Source organism: Mus pahari, chromosome 23 (genome assembly GCF_900095145.1).
Source record: "Mus pahari chromosome 23, PAHARI_EIJ_v1.1, whole genome shotgun sequence".
Lineage (NCBI taxonomy): Eukaryota > Metazoa > Chordata > Mammalia > Rodentia > Muridae > Mus > Mus pahari.
Genome location: NC_034612.1, coordinates 1,236,177 through 1,262,038, shown reverse-complemented (window position 1 = coordinate 1,262,038; position 25,862 = coordinate 1,236,177). Strand labels below are relative to the sequence as shown.

The window sequence follows — 25,862 nt, the reverse complement described above, 5'->3', positions numbered from 1 at the left end:
ACTCCCACCATCCCACCAGGCTCCCTCACCACTCACTCCTTTGTGTAGAAGATGATTTCACCTCTGTACCGAATGACCTGTATCTGCATCACCTGTGCCTGGCAGAGATTTGGCACGGGATCATCATGTCGGGAGGTCCTAAGAAGTGACGGGAAAGCTGTGTTCTCAATACAGCCTCTCTGGCTGTCTGGGGGCTGAGCCATTTGTCCACCAACATCCATCTCTCTCCATCTGATGTGAGCTCCCAGGGGTGGGGATAGGGTGTGCATTGTTAGGCAGGCAGGGGGCATAAGAACTGTGTATAGGTGGCCATCAGGGTGGCAGAGATGTGGGTTGGACAGTGATGACTCATTGTCTGTCCACTCATGGCTGCCTTCTGCCCACCTGACTTCCCTCCCACAGCCAACGGGCCTTTACTACGCTTCAGGTATGTTATGCTGGCTCTTCAGAATCTGTGCGCCTGTCTCACTCACTCTTGAAACTGCATTTTCCCAACCAATCGCAGGCCGTGGTTGACTGCTTGCTTGCCAATGTTTGTGGAAGACAGGTGATGTGCGTTAGGCCTTGCATAGACGGTTGTCAGTCCTGCTGCTTTTCTCTCACTGTGAGAGTTCGCCACGGTCAAGATGTTATCATTTGTAAAACCCATCTTGGCTTTAGAGATACGACGGAAAGAACGATTCTTTGAACAGATAGGCTGTGTTACCGTCCCAAGTCAAGACACTGTTTTTCCTATATCCACAGCACTGGGGGGATAGACCGGTGACTAACGTGCCAGGCCAGTGCTTACCACAGAGCCCCGGTCCTAAACCAGGGCATTCCTGGGGCCTGTGTTATCATTAGCAGGTCACTCCGGTTCCAGGCCAGGGACTTGTGCCATAAATGCCAGGATAAGGGAGAGCTGCAGAATGAACTCAGCCAGTGCTGGTCTGGAGTAATCACTGCAGGGCCCACACCCACCCAGCACCCTCCTGGGCCTCCACCAAAATGATTCAGCCCCAATTATCCCCTAATTGTCTCAGCCTGTGGACTCCCAGCTGGGGCCCTCCTCCCCCGGTCTTCTTGACTGAATCCTACAGGGCTACAGGCAGGCGGGCATCCCCTCTGCAGTGGAATGCTGCCCTCCGGGCTTTTCTAGGCTCTTTCAAGCCTCCCTCTGCATACAAACCTGTGGGTTTCAAGCTGTTTCTGAAGTTCATGCTGCAAAGCACTTCTTTGGGACTCCCTGGGCCCCTACACTGTCCCTTCTTCCTACCCAATGATCTGCTTTTTTTTTTTTTTTTTTTTTTTTTTTTTTTTTTTTTTTAGGTTTTCCGAGACAGGGTTTCTCTGGGTAGCCCTGGCTGTCCTGGAACTCACTCTGTAGACCAGGCTGGCCTCGAACTCAGAAATGATCAAGCCTCTTAAGAGAACTACCTTACTCAGCATCTCCCTCTCATGCAGCGCTGGCGGAGGGGTCAGGAAAGACTCAGAGTGGCTGCCCGTGGATGGAAAGGGCCTCAGGAAGGGATGCCAGATTGAGAACAGAAAAACCCAGCACACAGAGCTCCACACAAACTAGAGGATGCTCCAGGATCTCGAGGGAGGGGAGAATACGCTAGAGTGGAGGCCTTCCTCTTCTCTTGGCCAAGGACCTTTAATTTGAAACCCGCTTTCTGAACACGTTGATCCAAACTCTGCAAATACTTAGGTATCTAGGAGACACAAACAACAATGCTCTGGGTAGAAAGAGCTCTGGATTCCTAGTATTTTGGACTCGAGATGTCCAGATTGAAGATGCTGGCTGAGTGAACATACCGTCACGGAAAGATCTCAAACCAGAAGCACTTCTGGTCCCAGATATTTCCAGTTCAGGACACTGTCTATGCCTATATGTTTTGACAAGTGCAGAAGTCCTGAGGATCCGACACACACACACACACACATATATATAATTTATGTGTCTGTCTGTGTAACTATATGTGGGTGCCCTTGGAAGCCATCTGGAGTTCAGGCAGATATGAGCTGCCTGGTGTGAGAACTGAACATAGGTCCTTTGGAACTTTGGAGCCATCTGGCTACCGTCTGCTGTATAGTTTTTAGGATCCATTGGGGAGGCAGGCTAGGGCTCATGGGATCCTCACTGTTTTTATCGCCAGGGACCATACCCGAACTTATTTCCCGAAAGGACACGTGTCTATGGGTGGGTCAGAGTCCTCCTCACTTGACGGCTCTCTACCCTAGCTTGTTCTCTCCCCTGCCACACCCCACGGTCGGTCTCACCCTGCCAAGCTACCCTCTCTGCACCCTCCTAGTCCAGGGTGACAGGTAAACTCCCTTGGTATAGAGCTCTCAAGAACATGAACGGCGTTGCCTCCTGCAGCTCACCACCACCACCACCACCACCACCACCACCACCACCACCACCTTCTCGTTTCTGAGCTTCGCTCTTGCAGCCCGCTGTCTGGAGATGGAACTTCTTCAGTGTGAGAGCCTCACTCTCCAGTGCCACCCTGCACCCCACAGGGTCTGTCTTTGGGGGAATCCAGATTTGTTGTTCTAGCCAAGAGAAACCAGAGCCCGCGTTGAGTAAGCTCAGAATCAGAGCTCAGCCCCGGGAAACAGCTACCAGGTGCTTAATTGTGCTCCAGTTACACAGAACGCTCGCTCCAGAATGGCTGCTCTGGGCAGACCAACACGGACGGCCATTATTACATTTGGACACCCCTGTTCGGTTGTATGCAATCTCTGCACTACTGTGCGTCTTCTGAGATGCCAGCCCATCCTGAGACTGAAGACAGTGGCTACTCAACCCACACTTACCAACCACAAAGGCAGGGATCTCCTGGAACTTCAGGTCTGGTGGGAAACGCCTCCCTCTTCTGCTCTGTCCACCCACCCTGTAGTTAAGTGCTGAGAAAAAAACTGACAAGTTGCAAGAAGGCCCAAAAAGTGGTTCCGGAGACATGAAGAGGGGCCATTAGACCTAGTAAGTCAGGGGAGGAGCCTTGAAGGGATGTGGTGATTATTCCAGGGGACAGGATCAGCCACTGCAGAAGGGACCTGAATGGCAGTTAACAAACTAGCCAGGAGGAGGCAGTGTAGCTGGAATAGAACGAGGTATTATGAGCAGAGGGATCAAGGAATCTGCGCATGACCCTGTTTTTGTGGGACAGCGTGGAGCACAGGCATGTGACCTGTCTACTTTAGAATCAGGAGGCTCCTCTGAGGGGGTGGGGGAAGGAGCCCTGGTCAGGCAATGAGAAAGGGCAGGTCCTTAGAGGGTGGAGACCACAGGATCTGCAGCTGCATCCAACACCGGTGCAAAAGGTGTGTCTGACCCAGCCAGCGTCCAACTTGGCCGCACCCTGGGCTCCCTCCCTCCACCGCAGCCTGCGCCTGGGGCTTTCGTTAGCCCACCTGAACAAACACTCGCTGCCTGCCGCTGAAGCCAACGGGCGCCAGCCAGAGGCTCTGGTCCTCTTGGATGGACCCTGGGCTCCTTTTGGCAGCTCCTGATTGGCTGCCGTTCTCTTGCCAACAATGCATTTCAGGGGCCCGCTTAAAAGTCTTTCCATCTGCACGGTACAGGCGGCCCCGGAGCGGCTTCGTGTGTGATGGGTGGAGGGGCCGGCCTCTTGCTTTCTTGCCCATCAGCCTCAGTTGCTCAGTAGCCTCTGAGATCTGCCTGCCTTATTGCACTATGTGTTCCATCTGGAAACTTTCAGGGTCTTGGTTTTTTTTTTTTTTTTTTTTTTTTTTAAACACACACACACACACACACTCCACTTCTTTTGGTTATTTGAGAAAGGGCCTCACTATGTTGATCTGGCTGGCCTGGAACTCACTACATAACTAAAATCACCCTCGGAGATCCGCCTGCTTCTATCCCAGGTTGGTTCTTACTAGCTCCTTTTAAGTCTAATTCCCATGTGTAGAATCTCCTTGATCTAATTTCTTATCAAGTCTTCCCTCTAAACCCAAAGGCACACGAGATGTCAGGCCACAGAGTCACTTGAGACTCACTACTGTGGTTCCCGAATTCATGCCCCCCCCCAGAGTCACCACAGAACACACCACAATGTAGGACTTTCAGAGTGAGCCCCAGAGGTTCTCTCTGCAGATCTAGAGTAGACAGGGCCGTAGGGTAGGCAACTGTCTCAGTTTGCCCAGCTCTGAATGGTACACAGGAGGTAGGGGCTCAGCCAGAGCAGGCCTGGGTAAACTGGGTTGCTGGACCCATCTGGTACAGGGAGCCCTGCGGAGTCAGCACTCCCAGGTGGTGAGATGCAGGGCTTCAGGCTTCCCTGCACCACATGCTGAGACCCAGGAGGAGTCTGGGACAGGACGGAGCATACACACAGAGGCAGTCGATATTCCCCAGAGTGAAAGCAATAACCCCCTACCCCAAGATCTGCCTCTGCATCCTTCAGCGTAGCAGGTGAGCATGATCAGTAACAATTAAAAAGTGTTGATCAGCTCATAGAGTGGGGACAGCAGACTTGTTGGTATTTCAGAGGCCAAGTTCCCCAGCAGCCCCCAGCTGGGCACAGCTGAGCTTCAGCTTCTGCGAGCTGCAGGGTATTTGGAATAAAGGCTCAACCTTGGAGAAGTATTAATGAAAATGTCACAGGCACTAAAGTCAAAGCAGATGTGAAGCCAGCTACACAGGCAGACCTAGCTGATAAGAAACAGCCCAGGAGAGAATAAAAACCTCTTGAGATTAGGTCAAGGACAGAAGGGGGAGTAGGCACCCAGGGGTCCCCCATGGCAACTCAGGGGAGCCTGTCGTTCCTTCAGAACAAGCTGACATTTCTGGGCTGCCGTGTTATATATTGACATCCCGACAGGGCAGCGTTTGGAGGCCTCCACATCAGCAAATAAATATTACGTCTCCATCTTCAGCTAAGCAGAGCTGTGGTGCATTCCTATTACTTCATGTGGATTAACCATCTGGAAGTTGAATCAAGCCACAGAGTAAAGAATGGGATCCAATTTTGCATTCACCAAAATAAGCCGTACTAGTCTCAATTTATGGCAGATGGTTATGCAGTCTCAGCGGGCCAAAGAATCTCTCTGCAAAAGAATAAAGTTCATGCCAATTACTGTAATAGGAACCGGTACAACAACTGTGTGGAGCTGACTAAGATCGCAGCGATCTCGCTGAACAGCTCGTAAACCATGGGGGGGCCAGGGAGCAATGGGCACCCAGTTAATTCATTAAGATAACGGGAGAAACGAGAGCACATGCAGTCATAAAGCAGAAATGTTTCCTTGCAAAATGGGAGAGAGCTGAGAGGATGTTGTTGGGTCACTCGTGCCACAGGCAGGGGGGGAGGAAGTGGTTAATGGCAGGAGGCACTCCAGCCAGGAATGGGTTAAATCCTGGGCTGCTCTCTTCCATTCATTCAAAGCAGACCTGGTCTCAGAATCTGGCATGAGGCCATCATGGGTGGAGCCTGGGGGTGAGTGGCAAGAATGAACCGGTGGGAAAGTTGCAGGCCGCTGCCCGACCCCCACCCCCACCCCATGCACGCACGCACGCGCACACGCATGCACGCACGCCTTTAGGAAAGCATCTTTGACTGCAGGAAGCTCAATATGCCTGGATGTACTTGCCTTAACTGTTCATGGCAGTCTGGGGAGAACAGAGCACTGTGAGGAAAGAACACTGGGTTCTCCCTCTGAAACTGGTTTCCCCTGCCTCTGCTTGCAGCTCTATGACCTGTGTGCTGGTGGAGCTGGGGAAGGTGGGGGGGGGGGGTGCAGTCAGGTTACAGCACTGCCTGTCTCCTATACAATGGCCCAGTGTTTACATCTGTCTTTAGATGAAAGCTGCTGCACTCTTGTAACAGGGTGACCAATGATCCCTGTTTGTCCAGGACTGTCCTGGTTTTAGAGCCAAAGTCTGGCCTCCCAGGAATCCTTTGTCCAGGGTAATTTGGGCTGGCTGGTGACTCTAAGCTAAGAGTCCAACCAGGGCATGGAGTGTTGCTTTCATATGTTTCCTTGTTACAGAGCCATGTCCTATGTTAGTGTCGACGATCCAGACTTTCACTGGCGGCACACCAAGGCTCAGAGGGGTCAAGGCTTCATTTGGGGCCTATTGTTCAGTAAGGCGGGTGGGCGGGCAGGCATCGGGGTGCATGTGCGAGACGCCAAAGCCCTTCAGCCGGCATGGCCTCTGGCAGACTGTGAGCAGACAGCAGACAGTTCCATGCTAACACACCATGGTTTCAAGCACGCTTGCAGGGCTCACTAGCAGGAGCCGGGTAGCAACAGTAAGGCCACCACTGAGCAAGCACAGGGTCGCCATCTCATCCGGGCACTTCCCCACCTCCCGGCATCCCAAGATGGTGGCTGCCGCATGCCTGAGCCTTGGGGTAGATCGCAGTGGGGTCTGAGATCCAGGGCAGTGAAGTCCCACCATGGACAGCACTAATATGCACAGGTACAGACCTCAACCTCATGGGTAGAAAAGCTGTGCCTGTCACTCAGTAGGGGCTAAGAGGAAGACTGGAATCCCATTAGATCCCATATTAACAGGATCCTGAATTCAAGGCCCGCTAGACCCCCCACAGATACTGTCCCCAGCCAGATAGGCAAGGCTGGGCAGGAGTGTAGGGGAGGTGGTCTCTGATAAAGTACAACGGCCCTGACCACAGGGTTGCTCCGCCCGGGTATTAACAGGCCAGGCTTCCCTGCCACCCCAACTGCTGTCAAGCACACTTAGGGGGAACACAACACAGGCTCCTGGAGACCCCTCACGTCCACAGCACTAACATAAAGCCAGCTGGAGGTTGAGGGGAAGACATGGTACCACTGAGGTAGGGAGCGTGGGGGGGGGGGGCGGAACAGTTACCACCCCTTCCATATTAGTGAGGCCTCCGAGTGTGGAGTCTGAGGGTTTGCCTGCCACCATGGAGAAGCTCAGCTGTGTCTTAGAGGACTCTATGAGGAGATGTTATGAAGATCTTGGTCATCAGAGGTGGCACATACTGACGATCCAGCGTGAAGGTGGATCTTTTGAGTTTGAGGCCAGCCTGGTCTACAAAACAGGGCTACAGAGAAACCCTTGTCTCAACACACACACACACACACACACACACACACACACACACACATGCTGAGCAGCAAAGCTGTTCTGCCTTTATGTAATCCACATGTCTGAAGCTCTGCAATTGGAGATTGGAGTCTGGAAAAGCAGGTGATCTGTGGAACCCTGGATCAGAAGGCAGCCTGACTCCATTTTTAGCAGATGTACAGACAGTGGCACCTACCTTACAAACATCATAAAGCTGCAAAGCCAGTGTGGGGTCTCCTTGGACGGCCGGCATTAGCGCTGTTTTTGAAATCAGATGATGCCTTAAGAGAAACAACTGTGGGGAGGAGATCTAAAAACCTTTTAGTGAGGTGTCACTCAGCCCACGTGGGGCCACACACCTCACCCTGGGGTGGATGACGCCATATCCCTCTCTGTGACACCAAGGCTCTCTGCCTGCTCCAGGGGCAGCACGAAGCAGTTGTATAAGACTGTGGTACCAAAATCTCAATGAACACCTTGGCCGTTTACAGAAAGCTCGCCAACCCCCGATCTGTACAACCACTGTGGACCACAGCTGTTCTGGGGCCTTTCACTGATCCTCTCCTGCAAGGATACATGGGACTGGAGGTTAGCTGGCACAAACTGGAGGGGAACCGGCACAGCAGCACCTCTGGGTGGGTTACAAAGTAAGGGTGGTGCTCAGATGACGCTATCAGCATTCAGGGATGCAGGGAGCCATTTTGCCATGGGCCATTCAAAGCTTCTGTTTCACATAGACATTAATGATCCCTTCCTGTAGGCCACGCCTCCATTCTGCTGCCCTGTGCCTCCCATGATCCCCTCCTGTAGGCCACGCCTCCATTCTGCTTCCCTGTGTCTCCCATGATCCCCTCCTGTAGGCCACGCCTCCATTCTGCTTCTCCATGCCTCCCGCCGTCTGACGTGTAATGTTATTTTACCATCAACATACAATAAAAGATCAACACACAGGCAACATGTGAGGTGTTTCGTAGCTTTTCAGAAACTAAAGCAAACCCCACCAGAAGCCACCGCACAAAGCCTAGGTCAACAAATTGGGGGCACCACAGCACACGACCGAGAATTTAATAGGCATTGTCGTCGGCATCGTCGTCCGCGTTGTCTTCGATGACTTCTGTGAACTCACTGGCGTGCCACCCTGCAGCTCTGGGTTTGTGCTGGCTGGAAATGAAATGCTTGCAACTGTTTCTCTGAGTACCACAGATAGGGCAGCATGCCAGCACCGTCAGGATAAAGCATCTAGTGGCGACTCATTCTGGACCTCATGAAGTCGGGAACGTGGCACCATCATCACAGGGGTTCTATAAAGCTGCTTGTGGCTATCCATACAGGGTCCTACGCTTCTGACCCTACAAGGACGGCTCTTTTGGCCACACACTGTTATGAAGGTCATTGGCTGTTTCTGGACCAAGCAAAGACAGTGACACAGAGCCTCAACTACTGCACCACCTTAAGAAATAAATAAAAATAAAGGTGGTATTTTGATGTGCCACTGTGGCTGGCTGATATGGAACTCCCTAGGTAGCTCAGGCTGAACTGAGATCTTGTCTCTCTCCCCAGTGCTCGGTTTGCCAAGTTGTGCACCACCATGTCCAGGGAGCTTATCCTGTCTACGAGATTTGTGACCCCTTCCTGAGTTGAGGTGATTGGAACACATTTTGGATCGAAAGACAAAGAATGGCTGGATCTCCCCTGTATCCAAGAATGCATCTTGAGACTTGGGGAACCAGCTAGGGTTCCTGCCTAGAGTGTCTACAGTGATGTGCTGACAGCCTGGAGATTCCGGCTCTGGAGACTGGGGAGGAATAAGGGTAGATCCAGGCTGGTCAACAGCTGCCGGAGCTGCTGTAGTATGTTCTGAGGACAGAAAACAGATTGCGTCCCTCCTCTGCTAGACGTCAAGACTAAGGTGTCTTGTCACTAGAGATAGACATCTGCTGTGGGAGAAATGAAGTTCATGACTGAAACTTCCATGACAGGAAGTGACAGAGGGCACAGCTGTGACCTGCCTCTGAGAAGTGCCCAAGCAAAAATAGGGTGTGAAACGTGAGATTCAAGGGCACCATCCACTAGACAGGAGTGATGGCCAACCAGGACTGGAACCGGCAGAGGTCACTCCGCTAGAAGCAGCTTCCTGAAGGAGTGGAACCTAGCCCAGGCTTTCAAGGAGGTGGCTACCCAGACAGAGCCCAGGGTCTTCTGGGAGAGGACAGGAGTTCTCTGGGTCCCTTTGCTGCTTTTGAAGTGGGGATGCACAAAGACCAAGCCACAGAAAGGTGACAGGTGGGAAGGTGGTGTCTGTAAAGTTTTCCCTTCCATTCATTTTCTAGGGGTTTCAAGTCGGCCTGCAGCATGGCACTATCAGACAGATGGAAGGGGCAGTTAGCAGACAGCCTGGCACCCCAGGAAGGTTCGGGGACATCGACCGTTCGGACATTTCCCGACGTGTCCTCTCCGAGAGGATGTGAAGTCAGTTGCTGCTGCTTGTTTCCACATGAGATCATGTGGCCAGTGTATGGGCAGGTCTGTCCCAGGCATCCCACGGACAACATGGGCTGGGCTGGGATTTGGTCTCCACTGCTCTCCTTCTTCCCGGGTCACACAAACCCAAGCTCTAGACCCCTGGACCCCCTGCCTGTCTGTGGTACCGCTGACCTGGGCAAGGTCAGCGTGTTCTCCATCCAGAGGTCCGGGGAACTCCAGTGTTCTCACAGGAGAGGCTGAGGTGACTGGATACCTCTTACCTCCCCAAGACATACCTGCAGGGGCCTGGGGGGAGAGAGTAGGGGGTGAAGTGGACACATTCAACACCAGGTTGAGGGGACTGGAGGTCTGAGCAGCCTTGGTCACACGGGATGGCAGTGTGGAATGCGTGTGTAACAATGAAACAGAAGGCTTGGTGAAGATGGCTGCCATCTGTCAGAAAGGTGTAGACTTTCACTTGCCTGGTGGCTTTACAGTTGGGCCTGTACCCTCCGTGGCAGAGCAGAACTCTGAGGGGGTCTCAGAGCTTCTGGGGTCACAGCTGCTGGGGCCTGCATACAATCTTGATTTTTTATTTGCAAAGTGAATATCTGACATCTGCTCTCCAACACTACTCCTGAAGAGATACCACAGTAACTGGTGTTGTCCTGTTCCTATGTCTGTCTCCCACGCTGGACCAAACATCTGCCTTTTCATGCCTCAGAACTTCGGCTGAGAGCCAGGTGCCTGGTCACACTCAGGTTGACAGATGCAAGAGATACAGGTCATCACGCGTGCTAAAGCCGCATGCCAGCACCAAGACAGGAAGCGCAGACAATCTGGAAACATGGTGCACATTAAGTCTGACCAGGCTCTCCCCAGTGCTTAGTGCTGCAATCGTACAGGGCACAGGAGGACGACACGGTTCTGAAGGACAAAACGTCCCAGCGCCACCCTCTTGGGACAGTTAGGTATGACGGCAAAACCAGACAGAACACTTAAGAACACCGAGTTCTCTGTATCTCTTCCTTTAAGAATAATCTTTTGCCAACTCTGAGGCTAACAGGACCTACACCTGAGTTCACTAAACTCCGGTAAGTGCAGGAAACCACCCCAGAATCCACAGGTGACAACCTGACTGGCACAAGCCCACATCAAGGACAGACACCGCTCAGGAGAAGCAGGGCAGCAGAACCTTTTTGTCTTTTCAGAGCAGGGCTGTGAAAACCAGAACTCTCAAAGGCCAGCGGTGGTCTGTGCTACCCCAAGCACGTGGCACCAGGCAAACAATCATACCAGCACACAAGTGGAGTTTTGAGATCAATTTATTTTGTTTCAGTTTCAGTTACTTTGTTTTACTGTAATTTACACAGGAGACTGGCAAGTAAACCAGGTGCTTTAAATTCATCACACATCCCTCAGTCTCCACAGCTGTTAGAACAACACGGGAGTCCACACCAGGCTCTCGTTTCCTTGTGTGCCCAAGCTCCCAAGGAAACTATGGCTGTCTTTGAGTTGGTTTCACTGGGGAAGGCTGGGCTCTCCAGTGCCAGGGTTAGAACCCAGGGTTTGCTGCTGAGGGCAACAGGCAGTGCAATGCAGTGGGAATCTCTGCCATTGCTCCCATGGGACACAGGGCAGGGCGGAGGGGACATGAAGGCCAAGTCTGCCAACAAAGGGGTCACTCCCGTGCTCTGACGGCAGGGTGCTGTGTTCTGGGGTGGAGGTTAAAAAGGCAGTGTGTAACCTGAAGGATTCAACAGTGTGGTTCTGGTCAGGGTCCCAGGGCTAACAAGAGGAAACAGCATCAGACAGAAAGGTCATAAGGAAAGAAAAGTCTACCCAGCTACTGCTCCTTTCTCTTAAAGGAAAAAGCATAGGCAGAAGAGGAGGAGCAACCCGGGGGAAGCAGAATTGGCAGCAGCGCTCAGGTCTAAGACCTGGGTCACACTCAAGCTCTTCCTAGCTCTTCATTTCCTCCTGGCTTGGACTGCAACAGAAAAAGAGCTCTCCCACCCTGTGAGCTGAGAGCAATACAGACCATCCACAAAGTCTCCAGGCTGTAATTCCAGAAAAGCCATCTCAGAAACAAAACTCCACAGACAGAAGGGCCCGCACAGCCTGCGAGACCACTCGGGTTAACTGCTCGATCGCTGTTTGCTTAGCCAGGGTCTGAATATTGTCTAGTGTTTATTATAAATCACAAACCGTCATCACTGAATTTTTTTTTTCCTAGATTTGATGTAGAAAAATACTTGAAATTCAAAATACAAAAATCCAATAAAAAGTGGCAATTTTTAAAAAAGGATTTCCCCAACCCTCGGGCAAGCCAATAAAGAGCTTTGACTCCTTACTTGACAGATAATGTTGGATTTGGCTGGAAGATAGTGGCCACCCAGAAATAAATAGTTATAAATACATCCAGAGTTTACATTCCAAAGTCACTGGAGTATCTAAAAATTTGAAGAAATCTTTCTGTAGGAGTTGTTGCTGATGGAATGAGACTAAGTGTGTGTATGTGGTGACTTGAAAAAACAGAAACATAACCAAAGGCTGTACACACTGGTCCACACCTGGCATTCATGAAGCACGCCAGCCAGCACCACGGGGCACCACAGCGCAGTCCGTTTGTCCATCAAGGGCATCATGTTGATGATTATTAATATCTGTTCCAGGTATATATATTGAAAATATTTTCTTTAGTAATTTTGTTGAAGGCAGGTGCAGAACTTTGGAGAGAATGTCCTGCTCCCTTCGATCTTTACATGTACATACACATATATACACTCATGTGTGTATCTAGACCTGTAGCCATATGTGCTTTACATACAGCTACACACACACACACACACACACACATATTCACACACGCGTAAGTGTGTAAGAATATGTGTGTGTCTGCGCATGTGCACATGTGTGCTCTAACTGTCAGAGACACACATTGGAAACGTCCAACACTGAGACGCTGGTGGCTTCAGTCATCACAGGCCGCACTGGTTCCCCTCACTTGGCCTTGACTCCGTAGCTGTAAGAAAGTAAAGAAATACACAGCAAGTTAAGCCACAGGCTCTCCTGAGAGACTCCACACGGAAAATATTCCCCACATACTGCACCCTAAAATTTTGTTCTGTTTAAAAAAATTCTGGCCATGCTAAAGGCAAACCATTTTGTTTCATCACAGGAAAAAAGTACATCTGAAGCAGGAACAAATCATAGAAAGTTAATACTCCAATCAAAGTGACAAATCACAGAAAGTTAACACTCCAATCAAAGTGACAAACAACTAAAAAAAATATAGAGAACTCTGGGGAAATATCAAAAGTATTACTCAATTCTGGTTCAACAAAGCAGCCCTCACGACAGAGCACCTCTCGCCGGGAAGGTGGCACGGGAAAGGGAGAGCTCCACCAGGGAGCAGCCAGGAGACTCTGCCAGGTGCAGCCAGTGGCCCACTGTCCCTGCTGTCTCATGGACACCTGCAGAGAACACAGGCGCCCTGCTCTGTACTGAGTAAAGCAACCTGTGCCACACGGGACACTTTAAGCCTCCAGTGAGCTACTGAGGTGGGCCTCATGGTATGGTGGGAGAGGAATCCTAGATTTCCCTGGGAATGACAAAAGGCTCTACTGAGAACCAGGTCCACTGACTGGCTGGCTATCAAAAGGTCAACCAGCTTCCGGGCCAGTGCCACTAAATAAGCAGACAGAGACTGTTACATTCAACCTGGTCCACAGAATGACCCAGTGAGACACACACAGGCTCAGGGTTTCTACAATGGACATCTATTCAATTCTTAATGTAGAATCCCGCCTACACTGGCAAGAACCTGCGTGCTCATCAGTTAACTCCCCATCACCAAAAGGCACCAAAAGGCTTGGATGTTCTTTTACCAGGTCCTCACTTACACAGTCTGATCATGTCTCTGACCTACAGGGGACTCATCTAGGCATCAGCAGCCGACGTGCCTCGGACGGAGCCCTTCTTACGCATCTAAATGTAAAATAAAATCATGAGCTGCTAGAACGATTCTATGTAGGGTTAGTAAGCAAGTGGGGAGAAAGGGACTAGCAACAGTTATAGAGACTGCCTGCTTCTCATGTGTCCCCAGAAGGGATGGAGTTCTGGGACCTTCAACTGGTCCTGGCTCCAACAAACTTATGGGGGGGATCCCTTTAACAGCCTGGAGGGTAAACTGCATCTGCATCTAAAAAAAGTCACCCTTTACAGCAGCAAATGATCAGGGACACAACTGCAAGGGAAGTGTCAACATACTTTGGGAAAACGCTTTGGGGACGGGGGTCTGGATGAGACAGGAGTCTGTGAAGGCGCTGCCACTGTGGCTCTGTTTAAGAGCAGCTTCTCAATGCCTTCAGGTTTACTAGGAGTAAGGATCAGAGAAGAGACACGGAGGAACAGAACACAGAAAAGAACCAACAGAGCAGGCATTTCTAACAGCTATAGACAAAATCCCTCCCCCAAAGCAAACAAACAGCTCTCAAAGGAGAACACCAGAAACAGACAGAAAACAAACAATACTGTGTTTCTAAAACAACCCCTCCCGCAGGAACACAACACTCCTGTGACATCACAGGGAGCCATGTAAGGACAGTTAGCCCAGAATGCTGAGACCTATGTAAACCATTCTCAAGTATTCACAGATGAAGCAGCCTGCACCCCGAGCCCAGGACAGAGTGCGGCAGGTTCACAGGGCACTTCATTCAGCCGAGCCCTGAGCGTCTTCAGCTCTACCCCCAGATGGCTGACTGAATGACTGGCAGAGCCACTGTTGGCCTCCTGCTCTACTGCCAGAGATGAGAGCAAGAGCCAACACCTCCAGGCCAGGGCCTCTCTAGGTGTGCTCAGGTACCAGCAGTCTGAGAACTTCCACAGAACCAAGAGTGGGGAGCATGCTCTGTCCCGGGGTCAGGGGTCAGGGGTCTGAGCTCAGTATCTCGTCACCAGTGATCAGTCTTCCTCAAGGGAGAGTTCAGCACAAACTCACACCAGGGCCAAGGCTAGCTTGCCCCCGAGGGCTGGTTTTCTGTCACCCCTAGGCTCTGGGAAGCACAGAGCTGACAGCACAACAGGCGAGTGTTCTGGAACCTAAAGCAAACTAGGGAGGGAGCACACGGCAGGCAGAGGCAAAGGGTCCAAAGGGTCTGTGTAGGGAGGGCTGGCGCCTGGGCCGCTCCTAGGAGCACAAGGGGGTGGGAGGTGTGGACCAGAAGCCTGCAGGGGTGAGGCCTATGCTTGCCTGTGACTACCCAGAGAGGGAGGGAGACTGCTATCATCCCACCACCCTGCCAGACCCAGCGTCTCAGCCTCAGTAAGAGAAAAACCAACCCCCTTACAATGTCTCTATGGGAAAGTTCCTTCCAAATTCCATCAAGAAAAAATAATCTGGAGCAAACTCCATTCATAAGCTGAAGTCTGTCTACAGTTTACTTCAAATAGAAGGTAGGCTAAAGCACTCAGTGCCATAGAAAGAACATATACTGCACTCCTTTCTGAAGATCTGTGTAGGGCTAATGAGAAGCAGGCCTGCTCCAATCACCCCAACCAACCAACTGCAGACACAAATCCTTCACTGCACTACGGCAGAGACACCATCCCTTTTGTGCTGGAGTCCAACTTCCTGCCACTCCCAGTGACCACATGGGACTCAAGTCTCAGGCTGGCCATCAGATACCACACCTGCAGGGCTGGCAGAGCCCTGTTGGCAGAGCCAGACCTATTGGCAGGACTCGGGATGACTGCCTGGACGCCCTGCGGGGACGTCCTGGACATGCCTTGGATTCACTTCCCACTCTGGGAAGCCCTGAACTGCCCACTGCACGCAAACACGGCCCAGGGAAAAAAATCAAAACCAAATCCTTGCTTAACCATGAAACTACACCCTGACCCCACCAAGGAACGCTGGAATGTTCCTCGAGCTCACCAAGGCAGAGAGCTCACGGCTAGGTGGGCGAGGTGATGGCACTGCCCCAGCCGTGCCGTGCCGTGCCTATGGAGGGAGCTGGGCTGACTGCTGAGCCACAGGCATCTCCATCTAAAAGGACTGAGGCAGAGACTGTCACAGGCGCTGATGCCCCAGATCTGTCTTCACAGGGAACACTCTAGGGTAAGAAGGTTCCAGTCTACATCCGGGAGGGGTCAAAGGTGTTAGTGTCTGAAAAACTCCATTTTGGTAAAAATAAACATGGAAAGAAACAGCCTCCAGCACCCTTCCTGAGTCTAAGTACTCTCCGAGCATGGACACTTTCAGAGACAGACACAGCCACCACAGCAAGGCTTACTGTTTCTAGTTCTTTCTGAGTCTCGTCCTCCATTCGCCTAATGTCTTCCATTGTCAGGTCAATCCACTTGTCAATCCAACAGAAGAGCTGGCGATGTAAATTCGTAAATATCCGTTTTTCTTGCTTTAAAACAAAGTGGCAAAAACATTCGATTAGTGATACATTAACTTTATGTGTCCCAAGCATCTCATAAAATGAACACATGCTTAGTCTGAAAAGTCCATTTTATACAACAGCAGAAACTACGCCAAGTTTGGTGGCGCATTCCTATAATCCCAGTCAGTACTCAGCAGGCAGATGTAGGCGATCTCTGAGTTAGAGGCCAGCCTGATTATACAGTGAGTTTCAGAACAGCCAGGGGTATGTAGAGATTTTGTCTCAAAATTATATATATAATTATATAATGCTATATAAATTATATAAATATATAAATTATATTATATATAAATTATATAAATGTATGTGTGTACATATATATAATTATATATGTACACACATACATTTATATATAAATGTAATATATGTATTTATAGTTATATATACATATTATATATACGTATACATAGTTATATACACATATATATTATATATAACTATACATAGTTATATACATGTACATGTATATATATAAATAAAACTATATATAGTTATATAGTTATATATATATAGTTTGTTTGTTCTTTTCAAGATAAGGTTTCTCTGTGAAACCCTGAAATTCATTCTATAGACCAGGCTGGCCTCAAACTCAGAGATCAGCCTGTCTCTCCCCCCCAAGCGCTGGTATTAAAGGCATGTGCCACCACTTGCCTGGCTAAAATATAAAATCTTTATATCAACAGAAACCTTAATTCTGCCCTACTATCATTATATACAAAATAAAAATAAAAGAATTCCCAGTGAAGGGTGGCAACACAGCCCGTCAGGTAGTGGCGCTCGCCTCCAACCATGATGGCTTCAGCTTAGTCTCTGGACCTGTATGGTGGAAGACAAGACACAACTCCCACAAACTTCCGCTCTCCACACCACCCAGGTGGTGCATGTACCAGACAGCAAATAAACAAAATTCAAAATCATTTTCAAAATTCCCCGTGAAATGAGAAAGAATTTCCCCTGCAAAAGAGTTCATGGTCTGCTATAGAGGCCAAGAGCACATGACATACAAAACTGGATTCCATGTGCTCCTGCTGGGCTCCATATACTGACAAATACTCTCAATGCCAAGGATCAAAGGTCAACCACGTTCTTCCACAATGAGACTACACCTCGAGTCTTCACCTCCGATCAAAAGACACACTGCACTTAAGGAAAACCCGCAGTACATTCATTCTTCTGTGCTATATATATTGCTGTCCTGTGTCTGTCTGTCTTCCCCCCGCCCCCCACTACCATGTATAGAATTACTGGTTTAAATACCCAACTATTTAAGTTGCATTCAACTCTCCCAGAGAAAGCAAAGAGCTGACTTTTTGGGGACAATTTTCAACCTCTCCCCCATGGACAGAAAGCTTTGTGTTTACACATGCAACTTCTCTGTATCTAAACAGGACTGTCAATATATTGACAACAATGTCAAGACGAGAAGGCCAGTACCTAGAGAGCAAGCTCACGAGTCAGCTGTGATTAGGTAGAAGAAACACCTGTTTTGGGAGTTTAAAAGCAGGGAGGTTATCCAAGTGGCAGAACCTCTGTGGGGATCCAGTGGGTAACAGGGTGTCTTTCCTTCCCTGGGGTTTCTTTATAAGTACATGCACTAAGTATGTGCATGCATATCTGTGTACCTCATGCTTGTAGTGACCTTGGAGGTCAGAACAGGGTGTGGATCCTTGCAACTGTGTTATAGATGGTTTTAACCATCATATGGATGCTGGGAATCAAGCCTAGGGCCTCTGAAAAGCAGCCCTTCAACCACTGAGCCATCTCACCGGCCCCCAGGGACATCTTTGTAGTGATGATGGGGGAGTACCATGGAAGAGTAAACAGGGCATTCCCACATCCTCCTGCTTGTCACGACCAGAGGCATTTTGTTGTTTCGTGTGCTGTTGGGCAACACCGTGATCCCTCCGTATCTAGCCATTTATGTTATTATCCTCACTGTTTAAAAAGCAACTAGGATTCAGATCCCTGGATCATGGACCCTATTTAGGGTCTATCTACTTTTGGCAAGACCTCTAAAGACGACATTTCAGACAAAGGCAACATAGTGCCAGAGAGAAGTGGTCAGGATCCCGGCTCTCCAGAGGGGAGGGGCTCTGGACTGAAGCGCTGGCACAGCTATCAGGGAAGTACTGCCTCTCCTAAGACTGTCCCTTAAAGGTTGGAGAGATGGCTCAGGAGGCTCAGAGCACTGGCTGACCTTCTGGGGGACCCAGGATGGGTTCCCAGCACCCATATAATAAATAGCTCTCAACTGTTTCTAACTCCAGCTCTGGATCATCTGATCTTCTGGCTTCGACAGGCACTGCATGCATCTGGTGCAGGCAAAACATTTCACACATTAAGATAAAACCTTAAACAAACAAACAATAAAAGAGTCTCTTAAAATCTCATTATCTCACTATATTTGGATTTGAGTTTTTAGAGTATCACGCATGGGGACGGTGACTTTCGTGTATCCAAAGAGATTGTGCTAACAGAGACATTTCCAACGGATCTCAGACCCCCCCCCCCACACACACACAGGAAGGAAGTCCCACCCCTCAAGCAGATTTACCTTCTGGATAAAGTTCTCTACTTTGCTCTGCAGCCCCCACCACTTGAACTTGATGGTCACCAGCTTATAGGCACACATCCTAGGACAGTCGGGGGTGTTTGCCAGTTCCTTCTAGACGAGAAAATTGAAACATTGTGACATCAGTGTTTAGGTTTTGACTGAAACAGACAGCTATGGAACACCACCATCGACTAAGGGCACTCCTTCTCTCTGCCATCCAGCTGTAAGGTCAGCTGCTGTCAGTGTACAGGAAGCTCTTAATACAGTGAGCCCAAACAGGGAGGCTGTGTTCCCCATCTCCCCCTGGGGATCTGCTCATGACCTTCCACCATTTCTGTCTTTCCAGATATCTCCAATGCAGCAGCAGCAGCAGTTCATAACAGCAGAAGGCCTCAGCCAGGGATGCAAATGCACACTGCTCACAGCATGGCCTATACATGCAGCTTCAGTTCCCAGAGTGCCTGCCACACACTGGCATTCACTCAGACCATGTGGACGGAAAGTCAAGCCTTGCTTGGATAAATGGGGCTCCTGTGAGCAACGGTCCTCCAGGAGGTGTAATGCTATGGAGGAGGGTTCAGCTGTATCCTTGAACAAGAGCACCCGAGAGCGGGGCTTCCTGACCAGTAACACATAGTCATGGAAAGTTGGAGAGGGTGATGAGACCAGCACCCGAGTATCCAGCTGCTCTACCACCTACATAAGCAACTCTGCCTTACCTACACATGGCCTTGGGGGGGGTGGTGGTGGTGGTAATGTATGTTTAGGTGTGTGTGTGTATGTGTGCTCATGCACACACACGTGTATTTGCAATGACAGAATAACACTGTTGCCCTTGGTGGGAGCCATTCATCTATCACCCAGCAGAACACACTGCTGCTATCAGACATGGAGGGTCACAAAGCTATGCCAGGTCAGGTCTGGCCGCCTGTGTTCAATCACCCAATAACAAGAGCCAGTTTAATAGTGGGAAGCAGAAAAGGGAGGTTCTCTCAACATAGTCACACTGCGAGAGGGACAAAAATATGTGGAAAGCCCCTCAAATCCATCTTTGGGGCCCTAAAGTGAGACTGAAAATTTAAACAGAGGGCCAAGGCTATATACGTAAGCCCTGGCAGGATGGGTACTGCCCTCCACTGACCCACTGTTGTCGGGGCTCAGTTTCATCCTGTGAAACACAGCTTCCCCCCTGACAAGCACATTCTCCCCCTCCCAGCACTCAGAGTCCTGGGGAAATCTCCGCTGCTTAGAGTCCAATGTTTAAACAATCTCAAGTCAGAATGAGACAGACCCAAGTGTCTCTCAGGAGTATCTTTGTTTCTAGCAGGCCAGCTAAACTGCCACGTGCCGCCTTCTCCTTGACTGCAGGCCTGGCTCTAAGCTGGGCCCTGGTATAGATGAGGTCAGTCAGCTTGCCTCAGAGGGCCCAGTTCTGCAGAAAGGATGGTAAGGTGAGCCTCCCACAGAACATTTCTTCAATACGCAATGAACCCAGGCTGGGACCTTTAGCCCAGTGAGTGCTGCTGAGCAGGAGGAGAACATGGCTCCAGGGTCAGTCAGGTCGAGCTGGCACTAGGTCAGGCGCATGGCATCTAGCTATGGCTCCTACTGTACAGAACCCTTACTTCTGCTGGCTTCACTCCTCTATGTGAACAGGAAGAGCTAAACTATTAGATCACCCATGTTCCACTGAGATGAACCAGGCTGAGCAAGCTTAGCTCCAAGGCTACAGATGGTAAAGCAAACATGCCCTTCCCATTCCATGCCTGTGAAGCCCCAGTCCACACCCTCAGGCTACAGTTTTCTACAGCTCAGCCACCACCCCCTGTAACACTGATAGCCCTAAGCAGCTTCCAGCTGGGATAAGTCCTGGGTACTACAAGCCACAAACAACTTCATTCCGAACCCTAAGAGTTGCACACCGCATTCTCTACAAAAGTTTACCTGTGTGCCCATCAGCCTTCTCCCCAAATCGAGAGGAGACTCAGTTCTAATTAAAGGAGTGAGCCAAATGTAACATAAGCGCCCTCCACAGGCTGGACTCCAGCACACAGTGACTTCACAGTGAGCCAGGATTCCTAGTGAATGCTGGCAAGCCACTAAAGCCAATTAACACAGCAATTTATAGAGTTTGCACTTGGCTATAAGAATTATTTTAAAAATTGAATGCCCCCCCCAAAATCCTAGTTCTAGAATCAATCACCCTATACCTCATGTTTATTTATTTTCAATCTTCTCGTTTTCCATCCAACTCCCAAGCAGTTATTAAAAACAAACCCCAAAACAATCCTTTGAGGGAAGAATATGCAACCCAGCTTAACTCTGCTCAAGTCGACACCGGCCTGCTGCCTCGACTTCCCAGCTGTCTTCTGGAGGTGTCAGCATGTCACTGGAGTCACACACAAGCTATGTGTCTTCCTGCAGTAGCTAACGTTTGCATGGCTCTTTAGGTGTGGTTCCTACTGTCTTCCTACAGTTGGTAATGTGTGCATGGCACTTTAGGTGTCGTTTCTATGTGTCTTTCCCCAGTAGCTAATGTGTGCATGGTATTTCACATGTCATTCCTGTTTAAAGATGACTGATAAAGGATCATCCCGTCACCCAAGCTATAGACTTTGGATTGGTGGGATGGCTCAGTAGATAAAGTGCCTGCTGCCAGGCCTCACTGCTTCAGTTGAACCTCTGAGAGAGCCGACTCCTGCAAGCTGACCTCTGACCCTGATGCACGCTCTGGCATGCACACACATGTGCATTCAAGTGCCTGCTCACACATGAATGTTGTGTCTACACGTATGCATGTGCGCCACATGTACACCTGGTGCTTGCAGGGGTCAGAAGAGGGAGGGCATCAGATCCCCTGGAACTGGCCATGAGACAACATGTAGATGCTGGGAACCAAACCCAGGTCCTCTGCAAAAACCAGTGGATTTACCTGCTAAGCTGTCTCTTTAGCCCCTAATAAGAAAGAAAGGAAGGAAGAAAGACAGACAGACAGACAGACAGACAGACTGGCAGGCAGGCAGGAAGGAAGGAAGGGAAACTTATAATCTTCAAAAAGATATTTCCATTGTGACAGAAAGAAGTTCCATCCTGTATCAAGTTCCTAAGAGATCAACTGCTTTAAAAACAACTTCCTCTCGAAACAACCCAAAGGGCAGGGAACAGAATACAGGCCTTTTACACACTGCTCCAGTCTAGCACAAACCAATAACTCCATTACCTGCATCAAGACAGCTAAAGCTAACTCTGCTACTTCATAATACAATTATTCTGCCAATAAGTGAGTTGTGAATAGATTAAATTTAAGAAGGAGAACATTAGCTGGTGAACAGAAGAGCAGCCAGCAGTTCTATGAGATGGGCTCACAGAAGAGCCCCACATTAGGTTATTTCCCACATAATTCAAATTTCATCCATAATGTAGCATGTACTAGTTAGTTGCAAAATGTTTTCAAAATTGCATTTAAATCATTTGTACAGTCACAGAATTCCTTACATTTCATGTTACTAACTATAAATGAAGCTTCCCAAGTCCAATCATGTTTTCAATTTAAGAGTGCATATTAGGTTACTCTGAGGCATGTGGCCGAGGCCTTCGGGGAAGCAACGCACACAGCAGCCACACATCGTGACTGAGGACTTGCAGCTTTGCAGCTTCGATGGTAAGCAATCAGCCAGCGTTAGCCTCAAGAACAAATGTCTTGATCTGTGACAGAGAAGTAGAGGAGAGCCTCTAAGGCTAGCTTCATACTGTAGGCTCGCTGTGAGGTGGGCAAGAGCCGAGCTCCTCTGCAGCAGAGCAGTCTTCATGCGGTTCACACTCCCCAGTATTTTAGTTTTTCAGTGGTAGGCAATCAGAATGCTCAGTTTTGGCGGTCGAATTTGGAGTGTTAAGTTTCCAACCGAAATTGCACTAAGAAAGTTAAATATAAATGTGCCGCAAGGGCTGCTGCCAGTGTGCACCAGCAAATGTCAACACAGGATCACAGGATCCATGGCAAGCATGTGCACCCAAATCTCAGGCGAGGCGGGCCCATTCCCTCTCCAACGCAAGCTGTCTTCTCTTCTCTAGACAGCTTTTACTCTGTGAGTCTTTCGGGCGGGCCTGGGCTGACACTGTAGCTTACTGACTGGCACTGGTTTACTGACTCTAGACTAAAGGCACAGGCAAGCAAGGTGCAGCCACAAACCATGGTGGGTTCACACTCTGAAGACAGGGAACAGAACAAGGAGAATACCCTGGCCTGAGGTACCAACAGCCCCACAGGAGCACCCAGAGGCCTCTAGTGGGGGTGGGGGTTCATCCACAAAGACCCTAGTTGTGAGGATCAGCCACAGTATCCATGCTCCCTCACAGTGACTGGGACAGTTCACACCTTCCCCATCAGGGATGAAAAGTCACGCAGTGCAGGTGACCTGCAGGCCCTGCTCGATGGACTCAGGAGCCCAGCCAGAACCCCGCTCTGCCAAGTCACTTCCCAAACAAGGCAGCATACAATTCCAGAGGCCTGGGTCCTGCAGGTCTACCTAGAAGCAGAGGCATTCCACAGACAAGCCAAGGCAAGAGCTAGCAGGCAGCCAGGGCACCCTGATGTTTGAAGACACTGGGCCTGTTCTTTTCGACATCTTTGGGAGAAGTTCTACGCATACAATTAAGGCATACTAAGTGTTAAATGTACTTTAAAGACTTCACCTAAAACGTGGGGTCAACAAACCATGTAAGCCTCCTCTGAAAACATGCCAGGTCTGTAAACGTCTATTATACAGAATCCAAAATGTGACCTAACTAAAAACCAATTTGAGTTCTGCACGTTACCTGCTGTGGGGTTTCACACAGTGCAGGAAGGAAGCAGGCCCTCAACTGCTTTGGACCTCAGGCAATCAGGTTAGGTATCTGAAGCTCAGCGGCACTGTCCATTAGGAGAGCCACAGCGTCCACCTGGAAGGAGGTTTCCACAGCTGCACTGTGGCTTCTCCTCAACAGCCCTGTCCACTGCTCCCGACCCCGGCGCACCACCTCACACCTCAGCTGACAGACAAGGCTGCTACCACCTTCCCACACGTGTGAGGGAGAAAGAGAAATAATCATGAGGACACAGAAGAAACAAACTGGTGCCTCTACAATGTGAACAGGAACTCGGAATGGCCACGAGGGCTGTCCTAAAGTGTGACTGAACAGGGCATGCAGCAGGAGTCTGAAAGGCCGAGCTCCCGCTGCCAGCACTTTGAAGAACATACTTGCACGCATCAAACCTCTGGAATTTCTGGGACAGCTCCTGTTCCTGACGCGATCATCATGTGCACTGATGTCTGGGCACTGCAGAAGCAGGTGCGTTGGCACAGCCTCCTAGTTAGGAGCAACCATCCATTTGTGGACACAGACGCTGAGCTCTTCCTCTCAGTGGGTTAGAATGACACCGTGATCTTCAGTTTGTTACTGAAGAGCAGGAGGAACACAGGTGTAAAAATGCTACTGAGAAGCCAGTGTCACAGACACATACCCTCCAGATGGAAGGTAAAGCTACACATACATATGCATGCGTGTGCATGCAAACAGTGCCTCGGAAAAGGATGATGTTCGTCAGCAGTTCTGCCTTGAAGCAAAATTCTTAATCAGGTTATAAATTGCTCTATCAGCATGCACAAAGTCACTTCATGTTGAACTCTAAGTAATAAAGTATAATTCATGTGCTCAGATCTTTTAATTCCCTTCTTAGGGAAAATGAGTAGATGACTAAGGCCTACTCTCTGGAGCTATACTGTACTCCTGGCTTTGCTTGTTTGTTTGTTTGTAAGCAAAACTCTGTATCATATCATAAATGGGAAAAAGCCTGTGCTCACGACGGACTTAGGAAAGGAGAAAATCTCTGCTGCGCCACCCAGCAGGGAAATGCTCTGAGCTCTGTGGCCTTGGCTTAACAGCTAAGCCACACCAAGCACTCACTAAACACATAAGGACAAGGGGCATGGACTCAAGACCTAAGACAAAAGAATTCTAGCTACTAATGTGCGACGGGGAGGTCCAGACGGACACATGAGTGCACGCATGCACGCACACTCAGCCAACAAGGGGAAGAACTTGACCTTCTATAATGATCTCCTGTGCCCAGCACATACTCCTGTCCTTTAACCTTCCTAACAACTCTAGGGTGGGTACTAATGTTTGAATTTCAGAGGCATGGAAACTGAGGCTCAAGGCGTACACTATCCACATTCTAATGCATGTACCTTCATGGTATTTAATGAGTCTCCCTTTGTGACTCTATCACAAAAGATGCCTTGACCTCTCTGTAAAATTGTCTAAGCACAGAGTTAAACTGTTAATGACACAACATAACACACAAGAGGCAGAAACGTGACCTACCTCCACATAAGGATCTGCCTCATGGCCAAACCTCACTCCTGGGAGCAGCACTGGACCCAGGCCTGTGAACCTGCAAGCACCAGTTTCTCCTACAAGTCTTATCTGGGCCACATTTCTCATTTATAAACCAAAGCACCTGTACGTGCTGCCCAGCAAGGGTTAGAAGGTTAAAGGTGTCCTTGTAAAGGTGTCCCTGGGACCACAGGGACCCTCCTCTCAGCTGAATATAGCCAGGAAGTACCACAGAAAGTACCTCCATACCAAGTCAGGGAGGTGACAGAGCAGCCACTGGAGAGCAACTCAGTAACAGAGCACTTGCCCAAAAAGTGTCAGGTCCTGAGTCTTCTGAGCACCTAAAGACACACAACCAGGCAAACCAATCGATCGATCCTGAGACTTTCACTTAGCCCTGGAGCCATTCTGGATGTGGGCAGCATTTGGGTAGCAGCAGCCTTCTGCTGAAGTAGGAGCTGGAGGATGAAAGGTTTCATAGAGGCCATGGGCTTTCCTGCCTGCGCGGCAGCCTGAGTATGGCACACCTCAACAGTCATCTTGTAAGGGCCACACACACTTCATCTGTTAATTGCTCATATTTCTGAAGTGTAGAAACCCCAACCACCCCCCGACCTTACTCTGCTTGTCAAGTCCAGAGGTGCCCATTCCCATGTGTGCTCAGCTACTGTCACTGGCTTGTCTTCACGTTCCTTCACATCAATAAATGGTAGTTTAACATATTTTCTTCATTACCCGGGATATCCACAAGGTCATGGAAGGTCAGCTAGCAGCTGCTTTGTGGGAGTACCTGCACCCACCACCACATGAACAACTGGAGCAAGTGATGCATCCACAGGTGGACAGAAGGAGCTCTCAGCGTGCACACTATCAAGTCACTGCTGTACCTGCTTTGTAGGCACAGTCTATTGTGGCTCAAGTCTGTCATCTCAGTATCTGTGAGGCTGAGGTGGGG

General features: G+C 49.7%; 1 protein-coding gene across 3 annotated transcripts in view; it reads right to left on the bottom strand.

Moving 5' to 3' along the window:
* Positions 1-10,835: 10,835 nt before the first annotated feature.
* Positions 10,836-25,862, bottom strand: part of Pitpnb (phosphatidylinositol transfer protein beta) — a 52,985-nt gene continuing 37,958 nt past the window's right edge. For 2 of the 3 annotated variants that reach the window (XM_021186812.2, XM_029533615.1), the window contains exons 9-11: positions 18,533-18,643; positions 15,823-15,945; positions 10,836-12,551 (exon numbers count right to left, since the gene is read on the bottom strand). In XM_021186812.2, the coding sequence (XP_021042471.1) occupies positions 12,501-12,551; positions 15,823-15,945; positions 18,533-18,643 (285 nt within the window). In that variant the 3' untranslated portion in view covers positions 10,836-12,500. Of the gene's footprint in view, positions 12,552-13,431; positions 13,517-15,822; positions 15,946-18,532; positions 18,644-25,862 lie in introns of all 3 variants that reach the window. The other variant, XM_021186813.2, reaches the window with a different exon arrangement.